The sequence below is a fragment of the Neoarius graeffei genome, chromosome 7, assembly GCF_027579695.1.
Source record: "Neoarius graeffei isolate fNeoGra1 chromosome 7, fNeoGra1.pri, whole genome shotgun sequence".
NCBI classification, from domain to species: domain Eukaryota; kingdom Metazoa; phylum Chordata; class Actinopteri; order Siluriformes; family Ariidae; genus Neoarius; species Neoarius graeffei.
In genome coordinates, this window is record NC_083575.1 from 83,696,195 (window position 1) to 83,719,254 (window position 23,060).

General features: G+C 44.4%; 1 protein-coding gene across 3 annotated transcripts in view; it reads left to right on the forward strand.

Moving 5' to 3' along the window:
- The window catches only part of gab1 (GRB2-associated binding protein 1), a 214,543-nt gene that overhangs the window by 127,871 nt on the left and 63,612 nt on the right, over positions 1-23,060 (forward strand). For all 3 annotated transcript variants that reach the window (XM_060926527.1, XM_060926526.1, XM_060926525.1), the window contains exon 3: positions 22,350-22,647. In XM_060926527.1, coding sequence (XP_060782510.1) covers positions 22,350-22,647 — 298 coding nt within the window. The remainder of the gene's footprint in view (positions 1-22,349; positions 22,648-23,060) is intronic.

Genomic DNA, 23,060 nt, shown 5'->3' on the forward strand with positions numbered 1-23,060 from the left:
TTTTCATCTTATTTGTTCGTTTTTAATTATGTTGGAAATTCTCTGCCATGCTGCGTCTCGAGCTTTAATTACTAAGCTGTTGCTTTTATTTCCGATCATGTTTTGAGACTCGTTGTATAATTTCCTTCCAAGTTGTTCAGCTGGAGTGAAAAACATCTCTTGGATTCACCGCTGGATCGATTGCTCGGGCTGATTATGTATCGTGTGCGCACGCATGAGCATCAATTATTCAATTCTGGCTGGAGTTAGCAGAAATAAGTCACCTTGTTGCTGGAACTCGCTGAGCCTGGATTGACCTGTTCTGCTCAGTCAAGTGAGGCTATTTCAAATGAGCCCTGCTTTTATTACCTCGCTTCGTGGAATACCTCCGGGACTTGATTTAAAATGGCTGGCTCGACCTTCCTAGAAGCCTTTGCACCAAGTAGCGAGTCAAGATTTTTGCATCTGGAAAACAATCCGGTGGCATCCAAAGCCATAGATCGTAAATTGTAACATGAAATTTGAAGATATTTTGTCCAAGTAGTTATTTGTATACTTATTCCAGTGTAATGGACCAGAACTGGTCTCAGGCGGCCACGCAAGAAGAAAAATTTCAGGCATGTTTGAGTCAAAACTTCCACGTATGAGGTGTAATATGAAGGAAAAAGTTCAAGGTGGATTGTGAAAGACTCACGAACACAGAGCTCGCGGCGTACGGGTCATGTGGTTTGAAATAAACATTGAGCTGGGTTCTGGGAAGTTGTGCTCCAGTGGTCTCATGAGAAACAATGTTCTTCAAGGTCAGATAACGTTTTTGCAGCTGTTGCTCTGGAACGCTCGAACGGTTGACGGAGTCATCATATTTAAAATTGAATGTTTAAGCACTTCTAACCTCAAATTAGCAAGTGAACACGTTTATTGTTGTGTAATCATGTTTTACGTTTTACTGGTTACCAGGTGGTGAGAAACCTGATTAACCAATCCGTGTCATGCATTTGCGCGCCCCCCCCCCCCCCCCCCCCCCCCAACAAAAAAAAATGTTTGAAAGCAGTCTTGACACTGCAGAGATTTTTTTTTTTTTTTTTTACGGGAGATGAACTCTGTGTTAGCGAGAGACCCGTCTTTTCAATAGCCAATTCTTGGGTTTCAGTCACGTGACTCTTCTTGGTGATTTCACTTGCGGTAAAACAGCTGGTGGTCAAGCAAACCAAATCAGCTGCCGTAGTGCAGTCAACTAGTAATAACTTAGCAGAGTATGCTTGTAATCTAGAAGCCACTGCTCAGTTTAGATATATTCAGAAGATTGCTATGTGCAATGGAATCGACCCCTACGGTCTGGGAAAGAAGGATTTTTATTTTTTCCGTGGTCCGGTTTCCGTAAAATCCTGTGCTCTGATTGGCTGGCAAGCGGGTCCGTTCACAACAACAAACAACGTAGTAGCAATTTTTGTCAACATTTATCTTTTTTATAAGATTTATTAATAAGATTATCAAAAATCTTATACATTTTTGCCAGCATTTCTCAGGAGAATAGCATTCATTTTACAGCATGGATAGCGATAATGACAGCGTTCACAGCGAAAGCGAGTTTTACTACCCTGAGGAAGAGGAAAAATAAAATAAAACATTTCAAGAGAAAGCTAAAAACCTGTAACTGTTGCTAACACCGAGCAAAAACATGGCTGAATCCTGAATGACTCAATTTTGTATAAATAGGGGACTACATAGGGGGCAAAATGTAGGGGTTTTTTTCCTGCCATGGAAGTGCACTTGTATACCGAGGAGGAAGCAATTTGCATTACAGCCATGAATAAGGATTCAAAATGGCGGCTCGGCTCGGTTTTCCCTTTCGGGCGCTCTCGTTTTCTGTTAGAATTTGGTAAAGAAAAAAATAAATACATATTATTTACCAGTTTAAGGTCGGTCCGTATGGTGAAATACCGTGACCTCGGCCTTGAATACTGACCTCGGTCACGGTATTTCACGATATGGACCTCCCAGCTGGTAAATAACATGTACGATCTCGAAAACTACCCTTCAGTCGAGTTCCCCGACATCTCGAACTATCTGGTGTTGCAGACGTCCTTCTACACCGCAAAACAGATGAAAGCGTGGAAGAGTATGGAGACTTAGAACCTTTTTGTATGTGGCTGGGTAAAGGACCTCAGGATCAAGTCGCTGCCCAATGAATCCTGTCTTGTTTTTGCCCGTGTGAGTATGTGTGGTCTTTTTTTTTTTTTTTAATTTAACTTTTTTAATAAAAGCTTTTCATTCCTGTGTTTTTACAACAAAGACATTCTCACAAGTTGAAGTGTAAACAAACGACAGTTGGCTTGATTCTCACTTGTTGGCTCTTATCTCTCAGGTAAATCATTCACAAAGATCATCAGAAACCCCTTTAAAGACCTGGATCTTAGTTAAACAAGACGGAGAAGTGATCACGAGGCATTGTAACTGTACGGCTGGGGAAGAATTTTGTTGTGACTTTCATACATATGGACTTTGAGGAGTAAACAAAGAAACAGCTGGGGACTTTAGTGCTTCATGACTTAAAGTACCGTAAAATAACGAGACGCAGCAAGAAAAGTACTCGGAAAACACTAAGTCCGTAGCTGAGAGGGAAATACAAACCTTTCACCAAGTGATCACTGCAAACTCGAGCGTGCTTCGACTCGGCTCCCTTCGATTTCAGTGAGAGGTTCAAAAGCCACCTTTCTCAATGCTTTTTTTGTGAAGTCCTGTGTTCGTTCACCCTTTTTTATTGGTTCACAGGGAACCCTGAAGAAACTTTTATCAGTTTCATGGTTTGATCGATTTGAACAACCTAAAACAACGCAAGCGTAAGGCATTTTTAATGCGAGCAATGCACCTTCTCCGTACAAACGCTTTGTCAACTGAGCTTTGGTAGACCACCAGCTAAAGTTTTGAATAACTAATGAGGTGGATGTGACGTCACGTGAAACCCAAGAATACTAGAAGTCAGCGGGTCATTTTCTGCAACGACCGGCTTCAAAATTCCTATCCGAGAAAATTATAACGCAAACGAGCAACGCGCTGCCAGTGGACGAGTAGGGACCCCAAACAACAATAAATCTGCATCCCACATGCATGTTTTTCTGGTACGGTGCTTGCTCTCTCTTATTTCTGAAGCAGGATGTGGTTTGCTACTCAGAACCAATAGTGTGCTCCCATTGGCCAGCATGCTGCACGGCAACCAACCATAGTCCTTGTTTCATACTCCAGCCAGGTTCAGCTGTTGCAACAGAAGAAAGATGGACCTCCACAACCAACTTGGCATCTGTACATTGGACCGCCTTGTTCGTCTAAGCTACTTCAAGCTAGCTGTTGTGTGTACATGTAGCGGTTAGCTTCTGTGGTTGGGACAGCCATTACCAATTTACCACACATGCTAATCAGGACTGAGCACTGCAAAATTAGGCACAAAGGCCTAATACGTGCGCTATAAAATAATTTTCTTGAGATGATCGGAGTTGACGGGTTGTGTTTTCAGAAATTCACTACCTGAAACACGTCATCTTAAGAGCTGCTCCCAACTGCTTTTTCATGCCAAGATTGCACCAGAGGGACCCAAATTTCATCTCATCTCATTATCTGTAGCCGCTTTATCCTGTTCTACAGGGTCGCAGGCAAGCTGGAGCCTATCCCAGCTGACTACGGGCGAAAGGCGGGGTACACCCTGGACAAGTCGCCAGGTCATCACAGGGCTGACACAGACAACCATTCACACCTACGGTCAATTTAGAGTCACCAGTTAACCTAACCTGCATGTCTTTGGACTGTGGGGGAAACCGGAGCACCCGGAGGAAACCCACGCGGACACGGGGAGAACATGCAAACTCCGCACAAAGGCCCTCGCCGGCCACGGGGCTCGAACCCGGACCTTCTTGCTGTGAGGCGACAAGGCTAACCACTCCACCACCGTGCCGCCCGGGACCCAAATTTGCTTCAGTATTTCAAATATTCCCGGGTGAGCATGCCCTCTGACCCTCCTAGCAATTCTTTGTTCTGTCAATTTCTAGACAATACCCTGGAGATGAAGTATTGTACGTTTACTTGATATAATAATGAGATTTTTATATAGCATTTATTGCACTTGTGGTACAAATCATGTGCTGAATTTTTCATACTCAAAAATCGGAGACTCTTTCAGGATGATTGATGAATAGGACATGATTCGAGACGCAGCTACTTGATCTAGATTGTGATTTTCCAGCTCTCTGTACTGCTTCCTGAAGAAAGTCATGGTGTGTGATGATTTATTTCCCTTATGAAGTAATTCGAGCGACAGTCTTGTTTCAAGGAATGAGATGTCAGTGTGCTGTGATGTCTGTGCTAATTCAGATGTCCGTAGTTGAGTGGTGGCTGCTGTAGTTTGGATATGTGAAGTAAGATTGTGCATTGGCACTGTGGTTGTGTAAAGTTTGGGAGGATGTGGAGCAGGAGCCCGTGCTGCTCTGGAGTATCCGAGCGCTCATCAGAGACGGGACCTGGGCCTTCAGTGCTGCCTGATCAAGCCCAAACACGAGCAGGATGTGGTAAAGCCTCTGAGCATGGAGCAGAGCTGCTCTTCCATCTGTTTGTCTCACTGGAATCGAGGAGCTGGGGGACGAGATGGTTTGGATGAAGGACTGGGTGGACAGTTGTGGCAGAAGTTTGCATCCAGTGACATGAATGTCATCTTGGATATGAATGTCATGGCAATATTTGGGCTTTCAGTGATTTCCCTGAACTGTTCATTTTCTGTGGCAGAATGATTGTACAGCATACATCTTCAGTTAAAAAAAACAAAACACTGGAACACTAGGTGCGCAGTTTTCTTTGGGCTTTCTGAAATCAACACAGGATCAAAAAATACACATACAACACACCTAATATTTGGGTAAAATATGTCTCTGCAAGATTCACCTTGATCAAACATTTTTGTTTACCATGAACAAGCTTCTGGCAGAATTCTGATTGGATATTTCACGGTTCTTCATGGTAGAATTGGTGGAGTTCAATTCCCCCCCCCCCCCCCCCCCCCCCCCCCCCCCCGGCATGGACTTGACTTAAAAGCACGGTCCATTTTCAATAGTGTTGAAGTCAGGGCTTGTTTTAAACTTAATGTTGGCTTGCTTTATCCTCCACAACCAGCTCCGATGTGTGTTTGGTTTCATTGTCCTGTTGTAACTCCCAATCATGTTCAAGTTTCCAATGGTTTGAGGTTATGCTGAAGAATTCTGAGGTCGTCCTCCTCCTTCATTATTCCATCCACTTTGTGCAATGAACCAGTTCTACTGGCAGCAAAACCGCCCCAGAGCATGATGATCCTACCACCACCACCAGCTGGTACAGTGTCCCTCTGTACAGGGTGGTCATTGTGGCCAAGTAACTCAATCTTTTTGCTTTCCTCCACAAGGCTTTTTCTTTGTCTGTGTGGTCAGCTTCAAACTTTAGGTTAAGCTTGAAGGTGTCACTTTTGGAGCAGGGGGTTATTTCTTGGAAAGCAGCCTCTTGGTCCATGGTGATGTAAAACTCACTGAACTGTAGGCAGTGATCCATCATCTTCCAGTTCATGACAGGGCTCTGCCATGGTGGTTCCCGGGTTGTTCCTGACCATCCAAACCAATTTCCTTTCAGCTGAGGGCGACGGTTTGGGTTTTCTTGAAGCAAAGTGGCTTGGCAAAGCGACTGCACCTCACAATAACTTGCATACAGTTGTTTGAATTGATCTTGGAATTTGCAGTTTAGAAATGGCTCCAAGGGACGTTCCGGAGTTGTGTATATCTGCGACCCTCTTTCTCAGATCTGCACTGAGCTCCTTGGACTTTCCCATTTGTATTGTGTCTTGGTCAATCCAGTGAGTGCTGTAAATAAACCCTTTTTATGAAGGCACAGAGAAGCTACCAGCTGTAGTCAATCATGATCACTAACGGGAAGTTAAGAGACCTCGGCCTTGGCAAAATAAGAGACATTTTGGAAGTCTCAGCACCTCTGAATTAATAATCTGAATGAGTGTATGTATTATTTTGACCCTGTGATTTCAGAAAACCAAAAATAAATGAAAACTTCTGTACCAAATTCGTGGGATTTTTTTCTATTCAAGAAATATGCTGTACAGTCATTTCGCCACAGAAAAAGAACTGTTCAGAGAAATCACTGAAAGCCCAAATATTGCAATGAGATTCATATCCAAGATGACATTCATGTCACTGTATGTAAACTTCTGACCACTACGGTCATTAGTGCTGGAAGTGCGCAAAAAAGGAATGAAAGTGCTCACTTGGCGAGCAGGATACATGAGGCACACTGACGTGGGGTTGGGTGATGTTGATATTGTGATTAAATTATTCCATAATACACGTTCGAGACATTGTGAGGATCATGCCCTTTTCTGAACTTTGTCGGTTTATAGTTGCGAAGTCTAATTATATATTTGGTACAGAGTCTTTAAAATAGTGTAAATTATTTTTCCTTTTTCAGTGTTTCCTTTTTTTTGTGTAGACTTAGTAGTTAAATTTTTTTTTCTAATCTCTAAAAAAAAAAATATTTTTAAGGTCGCTACTAGCCAGTGTTTGGCATCTGCTGCCATCAGAGCAAGTGTAATGTAAACTTGCGATGGCATGTGAGGTGCAGTGATGTTTCTGTTGTCTGTCTTGGAGCACCAGAAGGCGAATTGTTTTATAAAATTTATATTTTATTAGACTGAGTTGTCTGTTCTTTCTCATAAAGACTGCAATATCGTGCAAAAAAAAAAAACTTGAACTGGCTGAGTTTCACTTGTTTCTTTGCAAAGAAAGTTTTTGCAGTAAAAACACATGGAAAATCATTTTGCAGCCGTTAACACCGTCCCTGAATACGTACAATGACTGACTCATTTTAAAAAGCATAATCTTCATTAATAAATGATATATAAAAATTATGTACTGTAATGTAATGACACTAGTGAGTCTTCGACCCCACTAATACGGTTTTCTGAATGTCAATGTCTGTTTCTGGGTTTTTATTGGTTCTTTTTTCTTTTTTGGATTTGTAAGTCATCTTTGACCGGCATTGCACTCAAAACAATACAGCAGTACATTTGATGTTTGACCTCATTATTTTTATTTATTTATTTATTTATTTTTGAACAGACATTTCAATGTTGATTCTTGGAACACATTTCAAAACGAAGTTGGGACGGACCACTTTATAATGTTCCCATCCCTTCTCGCAACACTTAAAAGATGTTCAGGGACTGAAGACACCAAGTGAAGTGTTTTCAGGTGTTTTGTCCCATTCTTCTTGCAAACAGGTCTTCAGGTATGAAACGGTACGGGGTCAAAGGGGACGTGGCTTCTTCCACAGCCACGCCTTTGTAACGTGTGCAGAATGTGGTTTTACATTGTCTTGTTGAAATCTCTCTGGAAAAGATGTCGTCTTGAAGGCAGCACGTGTTGCTCCAAAATCTCACTGTACTTTTCCGCTAGCCTGGGCCCGCCCATCTTAAGTGTGACGCAACACGGGGGGCTGTTGCGAACTTAGTCTGGCAAGGCAACCTATCTCCAGCTCTTCCACGCTCCCGAAAAATCGGGAGCCAATCAACTTTGAGCATCTCCAACGGCCCTGGGTAGAGGCGTGTTCAAGGCAGTGACGTAGTAGAACTGCGACCGGAAGCCATAGATTGTTTACAGAATCTATGCCGGAAGCGCTTCATTCGCTAGAAACATTACGAACATGGAGCAGCGGCAAGCCTTTAACACAGCGGTAGATGCTGTATTGAAAGCATTCAACGGGAAGTTCTCATTGAAAACGGAGCAAAGAGCAGCCCTGGAGGTGTTTATTGAAAGGAAGGACGTTTTCGCCTTGCTCCCGACCAGCTTCGGTAAAAGTTTAATCTACCAGTTAGCCCCGCTGGTAGCCAAATCAATGGGGCTCGGCGAGAATCCTATCGTTGTGTTCGTCTCGCCTTTGATCGCGCTATTATCTTCCTTTTCAGCTCCTCCTTCTTCCTGTTACTCAAGGAGTTTCCGTCGCGTCACATATGTCAGAGGAAAGAGCGATGTGATTGGTTTAAGCTTCGTCACAGCCTTTTCTGGCTTCAACCAGTAGCAAACTGAGGCATTTCAGGGAGGCGGGTCAACCACGCGCTTTGGGAACCGGTTGGGCTTAATATCTATGCCAGACCAAATGCTTGCAGAGCTTTGAAGTTGCGTTAGCCAGACTACTTTTCCGCATGAATGCTCCATCACAGAAGTGCAAGTGAGCTTTGCCAAGGGTGCTGACAGAATCCCATCCCATACCATGACGCACCCTGGCTTTTGGACTTGCTGCTGGTCATAGTCTGGATGGTCTCTTTCGTTCAGAGCACACGGCGTCCATCTACCCCCCCCCCCCCCCCCCAAAAAAAAAAAAGACCTGGAATACTGATTCATCTGACCACAATACACATTTCCACTGTGTGATGGTCCATCCCAGGTGCCTCCGAGCCCAGAGAAGTCGACAGTGCTTCTGGACGCAGTTAACATCAGGCTTCCTTTTTGTGCAGTCAAGTTTTAACTGGCATTTGTGCATGTAACTCTGCGTGGGAGGAGTGTATTATATACTTTATATTACTTCTGTAAGACTTTTGTCATATTTTACTTGTAGTGAGTCTTGCATCCCACTGGACTGAATCCAAACTGTTTCCTAACACTGCAGAAATATTAGAGATCCTGAGAAGTCGACCGAGGTTATGCAGTCTTGGTAATATTTTACGTAGCTGCCCCAGTCATGCACTTTGCAGACGGTCCCTTACTTTCACCATTACAATCAAGTGGTGTTTACATGAGTGTCTAAGGGATTATCTTGAGCAGGCTTAAACAGGAGCAAATGTACAAATATATTCATTTGTACTTGGTTCTCTGTCCACTCCAGAGTAAGAAAATACACACACACTTTGTCCTTTTGTGTCTATTTTTTGAGAAATAGAAGCAAGATTCTTGAATGTAGAGTAAATGCTGCAGTTTAAAACCAGCTTTACCATAGTGTATATAAAGGTGGGAATGAAATGAAGCACCAAAATGTGCATTCCGATTCGGTTCAGTAGATACCGGTTGGATAGGAACCGGTGTTATGTTTGTATGGGGTTTCAGTATCCGACCCCATCAAACTCATTTTTTTGCGTGCTGTCTTTTTTTTTTTTTTTTTTTTAATTCCCTATTCTGTAAAGTGTCCTTGTTTGTGAAAGGCACTATATCAATTAAACATCCATCCATTATCTGTAGCCGCTTATCCTGTACAGGGTCACGGGCAAGCTGGAGCCTATCCCAGCTGACTACAGGCGAAAGGCGGGGTACACCCTGGACAAGTCGCCAGGTCATCACAGGGCTGACACATAGACACAGACAACCATTCACACTCACATTCACACCTACGGTCAATTTAGAGTCACCAGTTAACCTAACCTGCATGTCTTTGGACTGTGGGGGAAACCGGAGCACCCGGAGGAAACCCACGCGGACACAGGGAGAACATGCAAACTCCGCACAGAAAGGCCCTCGCCGGCCACGGGGCTCGAACCCAGAACCTTCTTGCTGGGAGGTTACAGTGCTAACCACTACACCACCGTGCTGTCCAATGAAAGGAGAACTGAAGTCATTTTTAAACTTAACGTGTTATTCAATTCCGTTTTCAGTGTTAGTAACCTTATATCGTGACTTGTATTGGGAACTAATTGCAATTAAATATTCTACGTATCGGCCTATTCGGTTTTTAGCCGTGTTGAATTTAGTTTGTTTGGTCCACGGCAGGCGTCGCTTATCCGCGCGATCTTCACGAGACTTGTGCGAGACTTCGAAACGTGAAGCATCAGCCAGGTGTCACCGCCGCCATTTTGAAAACTGTTTTCCAAACGAAATATTGTACAAAACAGAGTTTAAATGACGATTACTGCCGACTTTTTTCGAACTTTCCTGATCGCTATCAAAACAAACACAACTTCCGGCTTGATCACGTCAGCATTTGAAAGAGGGCGCGTTTGTCTTTTGACAACGTTGGCAGATGTTGGTCACTTTGATTTCCGCTGTACGTTTTACTTCCATCCTACGATGTCTCGTCCAGGTCTCGACGAATCTCGTTTACGCCCGTTGCTTTGACATGTGGATTGATGTATTACAGAGCATATTTCAAACACTCATAACTTGCTACAGCAGCGACAGCATATTTCAAACACTCATAACTTGCTACAGCAGCGACAAAATAGCGATCAAAAATGCATTCCGATATTTAATAAAATGAGAAATAGAGTTTTAATAATAAAAAATTTGCCTTCAGTTCTCCTTTAAACACATTATTATTATTATTATTATTATTATTATTAGGGCTGTCAGTTAACGTGATGATGCAAATTTTCTTTAACGAACGCCACTATTTTGATGTGTGATTAATGCGTGCACATTCTGTGCCCCCTCCCCTGTAGTTTGGGAAATGAGGAAGTGACGTAGTGAGAGCAAGTGATGGAATGGTTGGTGTAAGTCTTGATAAAGTGCACTTGTACAGAATTAACTTTGTATTGTTGCTTTCTGACTGCATAAAATGTGTGGGTGGTTTTTTTTTTTTTTTTAAATATGCTTTTAATGGTCCTGGGTGGAGAAAAGCTGGGTTAAGGTCCGTGTGTGTGTGTCTAAGCGCACAGGCTGCACGCTGGCGTGAGAATGAGAGTTTTTTTTTTTTTTTTATTTTGAGAAATTTGCAAGTGATGTACATGTTTTATGAATGCACTGTTATAGTTGCCAGTGAGTTTTTGCATTCTACTGGAAAACGTCTTTGAGCTGTGTGCTTTCACAACTGTGTAATAATTTGGGTTTTGTCCGGAGTCCACATCAGAGTGTGTTTTTAGTTTATTTTATTGTATAATTTGAGGCTGGAAGGTAAGGACCGAACTCGAGGAAAATATCATGTGGTTCACGCTGAATTCTCCAAAACCCTCAATTATAAAGTTAACACTGCTTTTTTTTTTTTTTTTTTTTTTTTTTTTAAAATGGGGAAAAAATACCCCCGGCGGCACGGTGGTGTAGTGGTTAGCGCTGTCGCCTCACAGCAAGAAGGTCCGGGTTCGAGCCCCGTGGCCGGCGAGGGCCTTTCTGTGTGGAGTTTGCATGTTCTCCCCGTGTCCGTGTGGGTTTCCTCCGGGTGCTCCGGTTTCCCCCACAGTCCAAAGACATGCAGGTTAGGTTAACTGGTGACTCTAAATTGACCGTAGGTGTGAATGTGAGTGTGAATGGTTGTCTGTGTCTATGTGTCAGCCCTGTGATGACCTGGCGACTTGTCCAGGGTGTACCCCGCCTTTTGCCCGTAGTCAGCTGGGATAGGCTCCAGCTTGCCTGCGACCCTGTAGAAGGATAAAGCGGCTAGAGATAATGAGATGAGATGAGAAAAATACCCCCAAAAGTAATTTTTGCTGTGTTCAGCCTCATCCTTTCTGACCTGGCCACATACGTACATGTGCATCAAGCAAGCAGATTTGTTCACGTTCACTTCCACTCCCCCCAAAACTCGAAAAATATCCCTTGAAGGTACGTTTGAGAGCAGATTTAAAAAAAAAAAAAAAAAAAAAAAAGTGTGATTTTAATCATGAGTTAACTATGGACAATGCAATGAATGTGTTAAATATTTTAATCGATTGACAGCCCTTATTGTTCAAGGTTTTTTTTCTTCCCTCTCTCTCTCCTGTCAGTTCGTTAGCAGACCTAGATCACTGTACACATGTCTTTAAGTATCATGATACATTTGTCATATCGCCCCCACTCCCTAACCCAGACATTTTTGAGAGGCCCTACAGAGTGAAACTCCCTCTTGGATTTATTTATTTATTTATTTATTTTTTGCTCCCCCCCTTCTGATCACTCATGTAAAGTGCCTCATGGCGGTGTGATCGAGTTCAGATGGCATTCCCCTGCACTGGACCTCAATGGCATCTCTGTTCGCTTCCAGCCTGTAACACTACAGCCCTCAGCTTCCGCTGTGTATCACACACATGGCTCTGTGTGTATGTATGCATGTGTGCGCGCACGGAGAGCAGACAGCTGTTGCGGCGTTTGGGAGGGCCTCTTGAGCTCCGTCCCACCCCATCCCCTCTCCCACTCCTTCCACACTTGAGACCGCACTTCACTTGGAGTTTGTAAGGCTTGACGTTTGAGAAGTGCACTCCTCCTTCTCCAGGCTTGGACTGGAATGGAGCGTCCGCTGACGGCCCTGGAGTGTCCCGATTCACCGCGTCCTCGGTTTCCCGACCGTGAGGTTTATTTCAGGGTTAAATTTGTGCCCGGATCACTGGAGCGCTTTGCGGTTTTCAGGGTTACGAGCTGCTGTCCCTGTGAGAACGCACCAGTGCTGAGCTGGCCTTGAGCTCCGAGCCGTCCGTTTCGGTTTCTCTATGGACGACTGCTGGAGTGCACTAAAGAGTGGACGAGTGAGCAGCAACAGGTGGCTCCACACTGCGCGCTCGCTGTGTGCTTGTGCTTTGTTCACAATCCGGAGCTTGAGGTAGGGTGTGTGTGTGTGTGTGTGTGTGTGTGTGGATATTAGAGTAGTGAATACAGGCTGAGCTGAACTGGAGTACTCTCTCTTTACACTTGTGTGCGTATGGAGAGTGAGTGAGTGAGTCTGGTATTAATTATGTAAAAAGGAGCGTGTGCGTGCGCGCATGTATCTGAGAGATTGCACAGATGGCAGAAGAGAGATCATGGCTCACTCTTCTCTTCTTGTCAGGCTTGGTGTTTTTTTTTTTTTTTTCTTTCCTCCTCCGCATGAGCTAGTGTTTCTGTGACACAGCTAAAATACTCCACATTCCGCCCACTTGTACAACACACTTGAAGCAGGGAGAAAAAAAAAAAAATCAGCCGCTCTGGTCCCCATGATTTTTCTGTCTGAGAGTCACGCCGAACGCTGAGACAAGGCCGTTGAGTTTGTGTCTTGTCTTGAGTTATCGGTTCGTGTGACGCTGGTCTCAGCTGTTAACTTTGTGTGTTGGAGAGCGAGAGAACAACTTGGGGTTGTAGAGACGTCCTTGCTTTTAGTGTCCAGCAGGACTGGGTGTGTGGGGCGGAAGGGAAGGGGTTTGTGGGTGTTTGCCTCTTCTCGCGTACCCTTGTGCATACTGATAGGCTTTATCTCTCTCTCTCTCTCTCTCTCTCTCTCACATTCCCTCGAACACAGCTCTCTCTGTCTGTCTTGGTCGGTCTCTCTCTTACTGTCTGCCTTTAGCACACGGTTACTGTTTCTCTTTCTCACTGACTGTCTGTCTCTCTCTTACTGTCTGTCTTATCACACTGTTTCTCTCTCCCTCTTACTGTGTCTTTTATCACACTGTCCCTGTTTCTTTCTCTCTCTCTCTCTCTCTCTCTCTCTCTCTCTCTCTCTCTCTCTCTCTCTCACACTGTCTTTGTCTTTATCACACTGTCCCTCTGTCTGTCTTTCTCACACACACATGGTCTTCGTCACACTTTCTCTCTTTCTCTCATGTCTGTCTGTCTGTCTCTCTCACGGTGTCTATCACACTGTCACTCTGTTTCTCAGTGTTTTGTCTCTCTTACTGTCTGTCTCCCTCTCTGTTTCTCTCTCTCTTTTTTTAACCCCTCCCTTCTTTCCTGTCTCTCTCTAGATATCTCTCTCACTGACACATTCCGTCAAACACAGCTCTGTCTGTCTATCTCTCTCTCGCACGGTCTCTCTCTCTCACTCCCTCCCTCCATGTCTGTGTCTTATCGCAGTGTCTTTCTTACTATCTCTGTCTTTCACATGGTCTCTCCCTCCATGTCTTTCTCTCTTACTATGTCTGTCTTTATCATACTGTCTGTCTCTCTCTTGCACCGTCTCACACTTTCTCTCTTGCTGTGTTTCTTTTCACACGGTCACTGTTACGCTCTCTCGTGCGCTGTCTCTCTCTCTCTCTCTCTCACACACTGTTTTTCTCTCCATGTGTCTCTCTTGCTGTGTCTGACATTGTTTGTCTCTCTTCCTGTCTGTCACACTCTGTTTCTCTCAGTGTCTGTCTCTCTCTGTCTTCCTGTCTCTCTTTCATGGTCTCTGCCTCTCACTCAGTGTTGCTCGCTCTGTGTGCCTCTCTCTCTCTCAATGTCTCTCGTCTACTGTCTGTCACACTGTTTCTCTCCAATGTCTGTGTATTTCTTTTTTCTCTCTCTCTGTCTCGTGTGTGTGTGTATCAGATCTCGAGGTGCATTGTGGAGACGCTCGAGTGAGTCAGAGACATCTCTGTTTTGGTCAGACCACAATACATGCATATCTAATGCCGTTAATTTTGAGATGCCTGAAATCTTCTACCAAGTGAGCTGCTCGTCATTTTAGCGCGACTATCAGCAGCAGAGAGCTTTCGATGAAGAGGACGAAAGTGTCCTCCAGAAATACCTAGACAGCTTCATACTTTGTGATGTGCACAGCAGTGCCACATTTTCCACAGCCCTTACAAGAACTACTTTTTTAACAAGGATTTTTTTTTCTACAAGTGGGAGAAAAATAGATCCCTTCTGAATAACGGTGTAGTCAGTGTCAATGAAAGTACTCATGTTCTGACATTACTCACAAAAGTTCTAATATATCGCAATAGCAGCAGCATCACCACATTGCTCAGCCTGAGTCTGACTGCATGGAGGGTCTGAGATTGGCTCTGGAGCAGAGAGAAATCTGTGGATGGGCGAAATCGTCCCGGGGTGTTCATCTTTTTCAAACCGGAAGGCAAAAAAAAAAAAAGAGACCAACAAAGATGTGACGTTCCTTACAGCGCAAGACTTTAACTTGGCCTGTCGGTGTGTGTGTGTGGGGTGTCTTTGGGTGTATTCAGACCAGGATAGTTCGATAGTTCACTTGCTTTGGTCCGAACCAAATGTTTTTTTTTATTTTTTCATTTTGGTGCGGTTCGCTTTCACACTCTACATTTTAGTAAGCGGACCAAAATCTGTCAACAAAGCCACGCGCCCTGAGGCCGTTCAGCTATTGGTCAGAGACGACACGCGCACAAAGCGTCAAGTTCAAAAGTAGTCACGGAGGCTTTCCGTGCTGTTATTCTTTTTAATGTCATCAAAGCTATATGTTTTTTCCAGTTTTTACTGTTTTCACAATTGTGCGATTACTATGCTGTTGTACAAGTAATTTATCAACGACGACGACAAAGGGCAAGGCGGCTACGGAGGATAGCGCTGATGAGCGCACATCATGTTGTGACAGTTCTGGCTCTTCACGCAATAGATGAATTTCTTTTTTGCGTCGCTAGTACCGCCACTTTTTGAAAGAATGTCCCTGATTTTAATGTAGGTCTGACGGAGTTTCTTCACTTTTAGCCGACATTGTTCTGGAGAGCGCGTGAACCCCTTCTCCTTCATTTTCTCACTGAATACAGCAAACACGTCGGCATTTTTGTGTGTTCTCTCCAAAAGCTCAGATATGTGGACATCTGCCCATATATCCACAAGGGGACGCGTTTCTTCCTCGGCCCACGTTTGTCCCCTACTCATTTTTTGTACTCTGTAGTCTAGCCTACCACTGCTCTGAATGACCGAACGACTGTTGTAAGGTTCCCTTGACAACCGAAACAGTGTTTGCACTTTGCGGTGGAGTGTCAAGACTCTGTTTCCCATAATGCTCGACAAACAACGGAAGCTCCCGAGGTACAAAAAAGCAAAACTGTCGGATTAGGTCCGGTCTGCTTTCACACCTCCAAAAGATCCGCACCAGGGTTCCTTTGGTCCGGACCGAGTCCGACCTTGCAGCTCGGTCTCGGTCCGCTTGTTTGGTCCGGACCAGAGTTCGGTGGTTTGTATTCAGACCAACCCAAAAGGTCCGGACCAAGGGAAATTTGGGTCGTTTGGTCCGGACCAAACAACGTAGGTGTGAATACGCCCTTTAAATTCTTAAACTTGGTTCCCGTAAAACGTTGCATCATTAAAGTGGCCTGCGGAAAATTATTTCTCTTGATTTGTTTTTGCTTTTCCACCTGGGACAGTAAGATCCAACATTACAAGATCAGAAAGACGCATAGTTCGTTTCTTCATTGCCCGAAGCAGAGAGAACTCTGGAGAGGGATTTTTGTGTCTCAGGCTGCGTTATCCTGGAGCTGGAAGATATGAGAGGTTTGTTTTCAGCCAGCCTCAGCAGACAAATAACATTAATGATGTTATTTCATAGCCACGAGAACATTCCAGAACTCCGTTCCCAGAGAAGACCATTTTGGGACATGGTTCCTGGGTCATTAGGACACTTTTTTTTTTTCCCCCCACAAGGTCAGCTTCACATTCAGGAAACGAGAGAAGAGTTTAATAAATGGCTGATTCTGGAACAGTCTGAGAGCTGAACCGTTATCTACTGAGGGTGGAGAAGTTCGTTCATCATTTTGCTGTATACAGAACAATCAAGGAAGGGTGGGGTCCCCCCCCCCAGTAATCCCCCGCTGGCCAAAAGGCCCGAAGGGGGATTATGTCATGGCAGTCTCCATCCGCATGTCCATACGTTCATCCTGGAAAGTAGGTCTGTAACGATACACCCAACTCACGATTCGATTCGTATTGCGATTTTTGACCCACGATTCGATACACCCACGATTTTATTTTAAATTTATTTTTAAAGTAGTAAATTTGACTTATTAACATTTACTTACTTACTTTAACTATTTAATAACAAATAATTCAGACCACTGCAGAGAATGAGTAATATGTATGCAAAAATGAACAAATGTATATCCAAAGACTGTTTTATTTCTCAAAATAATACTGTTGAGCCGGAAGCTCTGTTTTTTTCGGTTCTGAAAGTCATTTTTCCAAATCGTGTAAATCCATGAAGATTTTTTTTTGGGGGGGTGGCTCTCTCACTGTCTCACTCTCATAGGGCCAATGATATTCTGTGATCGCGGAAAACAGATGGAAATTACGGAATTTTTATGGTGAAACATTGCTCGCGTGTCAAAATGTAACTGCCGCAGAAGGCTTCCGCCCAAGCAGACATGCCTTCAGTGTTGCCAGATATTGCTAACGTTTTCCACCCCAAAATATGTTCAAAACCAGCCAAAAAGTACCTAAACCCGCCCAATCTGGCAACACTGCATGCCTTTCCGGTCAAGTGATTGTGATTGGCTTGTGGCACACCTAGCCAGCCAATGAGCTGCTTGTTTACAGATTCACTCCCCGCGTCGCAACCAGAATGGCGACCGCTTAAAAGAAATGAATGCTCTGCCAGTGGCGAGTGTGGACGTTGCGTGACTCGCAGAAGATTGTCGCAGGCCGGCGAAAAAACGACTTACTAATAGATATAAAAAATAAAAGTAATTTAAGTAAGTTTAAAATGTAATTTAAATAAAAAGTAAAGTATTCATAAATTGAAGTTTGGAAGCGCCTCTGTTTTTGGGCTGAGGAGAAGTTTGAAAGGGTGTACCGCGATTCTGCCTTCTTATATCGCGACACGAATCGTGGCTCTGCGTATCGCGATTTCGATACGCATATTGTTACAGCCATACTGGAAAGGGTGCTCACCTTCTGAAATCAACTCCTCTCTCAATTTTTGGATGAATTTCTCGAAGCTTGGTAAAAGGCCTTGTTATAATACGCATATTGCGATTTAATTTCGTTTGTGAAAATTTTCCCAGCGTTTTGACCCTTGATTAAATAACTTGTACTTTGACAATTTCATGAGGGTGGACGTTCTTCTGAAACCAACTCCTCTCACAGTTTGTGGAGGAATTTCACCAAACTTGGCAAAAGGGTTTGACAGTTCTACGCAGATTGAAATTTCGTTAAATTTGGGCAAATTTTCCCAGAGTTATGGCCTTGATTATTAACAAACCTGTACTTTCACACTATCATTAAGGTGTGCTTGCTTTCCGAAATCAACTTCCCTCCCGATTTTTATCTCCTGCTGGCCGAAGGGGGATTATGTCGTGGCGATGTCCATCTGTCCCGTGAAGGGTGCTCACCTTCTGAAATCAACTCGTTTCACAATTTTTGGAGGAATTTCACAAAACTTGACAGGATTCTTTGTGTTGGTAATACGCATATTGCAATTTCGCTCGATTCAGTTGCATTTTACCAAAGTTACGGCAGACTTGCCAGCGGAGGATACTGTGCTCTCAGAGCACTCTTGTTTGCTAACACGTTTGCCATTGTATCTCCCCTCTCATTTATCGTGCGAATTCGGTGCCGATCGATGTTTTGGGTCGATCTTTCCCTCGGGGAACAAAATTTAGTCCTTTGTTGATTTTCCTGTCTTAAACAGTTTGTCGTGGAGGTTGGTCCTCTCTCACATAGTCACATTTCAATTCTGTTTGATGATGTGGTTGTCATGGTTGTTTTGATGGCAGGCCAGACGAGCGACTACGGCCTTGACGTTCTGGTTAATATATATACTGTCCATGCTGCTAAAGATTCAGTTGTATCTTGTGTGGGGGGGAATTCTTTTGTGTAATTGTGTTTTCCTTTCTCTCTCTCCAGGAAGGTACTGTTTTTCAGTCAATCAGAATCTGTCAGAGAAGTGCTGCTTTTTTGGGTTTGAGATAAATAATCGAAGTGTAACCTCATTAACACGTCATTGGCTGCTGATGAGGCGAAGTGCAAACACAAGCCCTCCAGGAATTCATGATCGTAAAAGGAAAACCACTTAATTTGCATGAAACCGTATGAGTCAGGTTGACTTTCGAAAGAACAAGAGAGCATTTAAATCCCATTTAATCAGATCAAAATATGATAATCATAATACTCTGTGGTCTGTGCATGGAGCGCTTTATTTACTGTGAATCAGTTCCAACTGCCTCAGCATTATTTTCCAGACACGTGTCCAGAAAGCTTCCCCCGTCTCAGTGTTGCTTGTTAATTGCCCCCCAAACAAAGGTGGGTGGGGGCGTTCGGTCACATTTTCATTTCCGGGCCATATCTTTCTTTAAAACTACTGAAGATATCTTCATGAAACTTGGGTAGACGTATCAAGCAACATGTGAACTGGTGCCTTTTGCTATTTCGGATTTTTGAAAAATAACTTTTCAAATTTTTACGTAAAAAATACAATTTGACTTGGTTTCTAAGAGCCATGTTCCTTTCCGGAGCATATATCCGAAACTGTTCATGATACGGATTTGAAACTTGGTATACATGTTAACAAGGTGATGCAGATGTGCCTTTTCATACTAAGAAATTTCAATTTTTCTTGCTTTCATGGAAAAAATTTTAGGCTTAGTCTTTCAGGTTAGTCTTGGGTTTTGTTTCCAGAGCAGAACTTGAAAACTGAGTGGTCTGGTCTTGAAAGTTGGTATACATGTTGATTTAAGTAATACCCTGTCCACACTAGGGATTTTGTACCGATACGATACTACTTTCGTACCGCAACACCTGTCCACACTAGCAACTATACCGGTACTGTAGCGGTATAACTGTATCGGTACTGTAGCGCTTCGCTGTAGTGTGGACAGATGAAGCGGCTCTGTATCGATGCAAATATAATGCGCATGCGAAAACGAAACGACCGTGGAGCTACAAAGAGGGAGGGAGGGGGAAAGAGGGAGGAAGAAAGGAGGAAGAGGGGGAAAAGGGAGAGAAAGGGAGGGGAAGAGAAGGAAAGAGGGAGAGAAAGGGAGGGGAAGAGAAGGAAAGAGGGAGAGAAAGGGAGGGGAAGAGAAGGAAAGAGGGAGAGAAAGGGAGGGGAAGAGAAGGAAAGAGGGAGAGAAAGGGAGGGGAAGAGAAGGAAAGAGGGAGAGAAAGGGAGGGGAAGAGAAGGAAAGAGGGAGAGAAAGGGAGGGGAAGAGAAGGAAAGAGGGAGAGAAAGGGAGGGGAAGAGAAGGAAAGAGGGAGAGAAAGGGAGGGGAAGAGAAGGAAAGAGGGAGAGAAAGGGAGGGGAAGAGAAGGAAAGAGGGAGAGAAAGGGAGGGGAAGAGAAGGAAAGAGGGAGAGAAAGGGAGGGGAAGAGAAGGAAAGAGGGAGAGAAAGTGAGGGGAAGAGAAGGAAAGAGGGAGAGAAAGTGAGGGGAAGAGAAGGAAAGAGGGAGAGAAAGTGAGGGGAAGAGAAGGAAAGAGGGAGAGAAAGTGAGGGGAAGAGAAGGAAAGAGGGAGAGAAAGTGAGGGGAAGAGAAGGAAAGAGGGAGAGAAAGTGAGGGGAAGAGAAGGAAAGAGGGAGAGAAAGTGAGGGGAAGAGAAGGAAAGAGGGAGAAAGTGAGGGGAAGAGAAGGAAAGAGGGAGAAAGTGAGGGGAAGAGAAGGAAAGAGGGAGAAAGTGAGGGGAAGAGAAGGGAGGAGGGAGAAAGTGAGGGAAGAGAAGGGAAGAGGGAGAAAGTGAGGGAAGAGAAGGGAAGAGGGAGAAAGTGAGGGAAGAGAAGGGAAGAGGGAGAAAGTGAGGGGAAGGGAGGAGGGAGAAAGGGAGGGGGAGAAAGGGAGGGGAAGGGAGGAGGGAGAAAGGGAAGGGAGGAGGGAGGAAGGGAGGAGGGAGAAAGGGAGGGAGAGGGAGAAAGGGAGGGGGAGAAAGGGAGGGGGAGAAAGGGAGGGGGAGAAAGGAAGGGAAGGGAGGGGGAGGGAGAAGGGGGAGGGAGAAAGGGAAGGGAGGGTAAGGGAGGGGGAGGGAGAAAGGGAAGGGAGGGAGAAAGGGAAGGGAGGGTAAGGGAGGAGGGAGAAAGGGAGGGGGGGAGGGAGAAAGGGAGGGGAAGGGAGGAGGGGGAAAGGGAAGGGAAGAGGGAGAAAGGGAGGGGAAGAGAAGGGAAGAGGGAGAAAGTGAGGGGAAGAGAAGGGAAGAGGGAGAAAGTGAGGGGAAGGAAAGAGGGAGAAAGTGAGGGGAAGAGAAGAGGGAGAAAGTGAGGGGAAGAGAAGGGAAGAGGGAGAAAGTGAGGGGAAGAGAAGGGAAGAGGGAGAAAGTGAGGGGAAGGGAAGGGAAGAGGGAGAAAGTGAGGGGAAGGGAAGAGGGAGAAAGTGAGGGGAAGGAAAGAGGGAGAAAGTGAGGGGGGAGAAAGGGAGATTCGTTTTCTTTTTCTTTCTCAACTGCCTCGTGCGTTTTATACGATTCGACTGAATAAATGGCCACCAGAAATACAGACTGTACATTGACGACAAAAAGCGCACACACTTTGTTTCATCCGCCATATTCTCGGAAGGAAGTTACTCGGTAACCACGGAAACATTTCGCGCACGCGCATTTCAACTTCCGTGAAAGAAAACCGCAAACATTTCTCGCTAGTGTGGACAGATGCACTAAACTGTACCGGTATACTTTGTACCGATACAGTTATACCACTATCGTACCGGTATAAGTGTGAACACGGCGTAATGTACAGTATATGTGCCTTTTGATGCGAAGAAATGAGATTTTAATTTTTAGCTGACCTGGATCAAAGGTCTGGTGGGCTTATGCTATGGGCTGCTGAGGTCTGTGTAAAGAGGTGTAGGGTTGGTTTCCTGCAGCAGAACTTGAAAAATGTGACAAATAATATCTTGAAAGTTGGTATATCGGGCGGGGGATACGTATAGATGACGGTCTTTTTGTTTTCTATTGTGGTAGTGAAACAGGGTTGCCTCTACATTAAACAATCCTCTTCTCTTTGAATTCCTGGATGTTTGACCTGTCAGCTTTTGAGGTTTCGGTCTCTGCTTTTGTAACTCTGAGGAAGTAGCTCTCGGTTTGGTGAGGTGTGTGTGTGTGTGTGTGTGTGTGTGTGTGTGTGTGGTGAGTTGAAGCAGAGAATAAGTGGGAAGAAGAGCAGTGTTTCCAGTCATCATCTTCAGAAGAGCCAGAACAGGGTGAGCTGCTTTGGGTCTGTGCATAACTACCACTTAGCGTTTAACCGGACCTCATCAGAGGAACCGCACTGACTTTTTACCCTCTGCCAGCCTTCACATTCCATCACCGGGTTCACTCCGTGTCTGTCTGTCTTCCGTCACAGCTGTGTGTCTGTTTTTCACAGCGGCGAGACTGCGGTGAAACGTCCTGCTCTGACCTGAAATGTAATGACCTGTCTGGAACTGAATCGTCTCACAATACACTGGCTGTAGTTTTAACGCGAGTGTTAAATGAGCAGAATTTTCGAGCTCACTGTTAAATAGCAGCTGCTTGTTTAGTTCAGTCTGTCTCGATCATGAAGCTTCCTTTGTCTGGTCGCTAAACAATACCAGTGCTGTTTATCGGCTAATGGAGTTAAATTTGATGTAGATGGATTTATTATTGTCCAGTTTCATATAAACGCTCTGTCCACATGACTCCATTTCCTCTATGATTGATCTCTTATTTTAATGACGTAAACGGAGCTGTCCCGGAATAGTGGTTTTGTTCTTAGTAGGATATTTCGAGAAAGTCCCTGATCATGGATGACGTCCCACTACAATCGTGAGAAAATGTGAAAATGAAAGTAATTTTTCTTGTGTGTGTGTGTCTCTCATACACCTTAGGCATGGAAGAAGCGGTGGTTCGTTCTGCGCAGTGGACGACTGACGGGAGACCCGGACGTGCTGGAGTACTACAAAAATGACCACGTGAAGAAGCCCATCCGAGTGATTGACCTGAACCTGTGCGAGCAGGTGGACGCTGGGCTCAGCTTCAACAAGAAGGAGCTCGAGCACAGCTTCATCTTCGACATCAAGACCATCGACCGAGTCTTCTACCTGGTGGCTGACACTGAGGAGGAGATGAACAAGTGGGTGCGCTGCATCTGCGACATCTGTGGCTTCAACCCCACCGACACAGATGGTAAGGAGAACACGTACACAAACGTGTTGAACAAATACTACCGTATTTTCTGGACTATAGAGCGCACCTGTATATAAGCCGCATCCGCTCTATTTTTAAAAAAAATTTAAAAAAAAGATATATAAGCCGCAGATATCTATGTTGAAAAATTAGATATTTACCGCATGTACAGAACGATTTTGTACTGTAAATGTACATGTATGTACCTGAACAGATTCTTTCCGAACAGTGCCTTTTAACACGGCAGCAACTTTGCTGATTAAAACGGAACAGAACCAAGAGAAAATAACCGGTATTTATTTACCTTCATTTCTCCTGTGTTTGAAACCACAAGTCACTTTAATCATCTTCGCTGGATTTGAAAATAATTACCAGTTAGTAATTTGTCGTGCGTGTTCTATCTGCTAAAGATC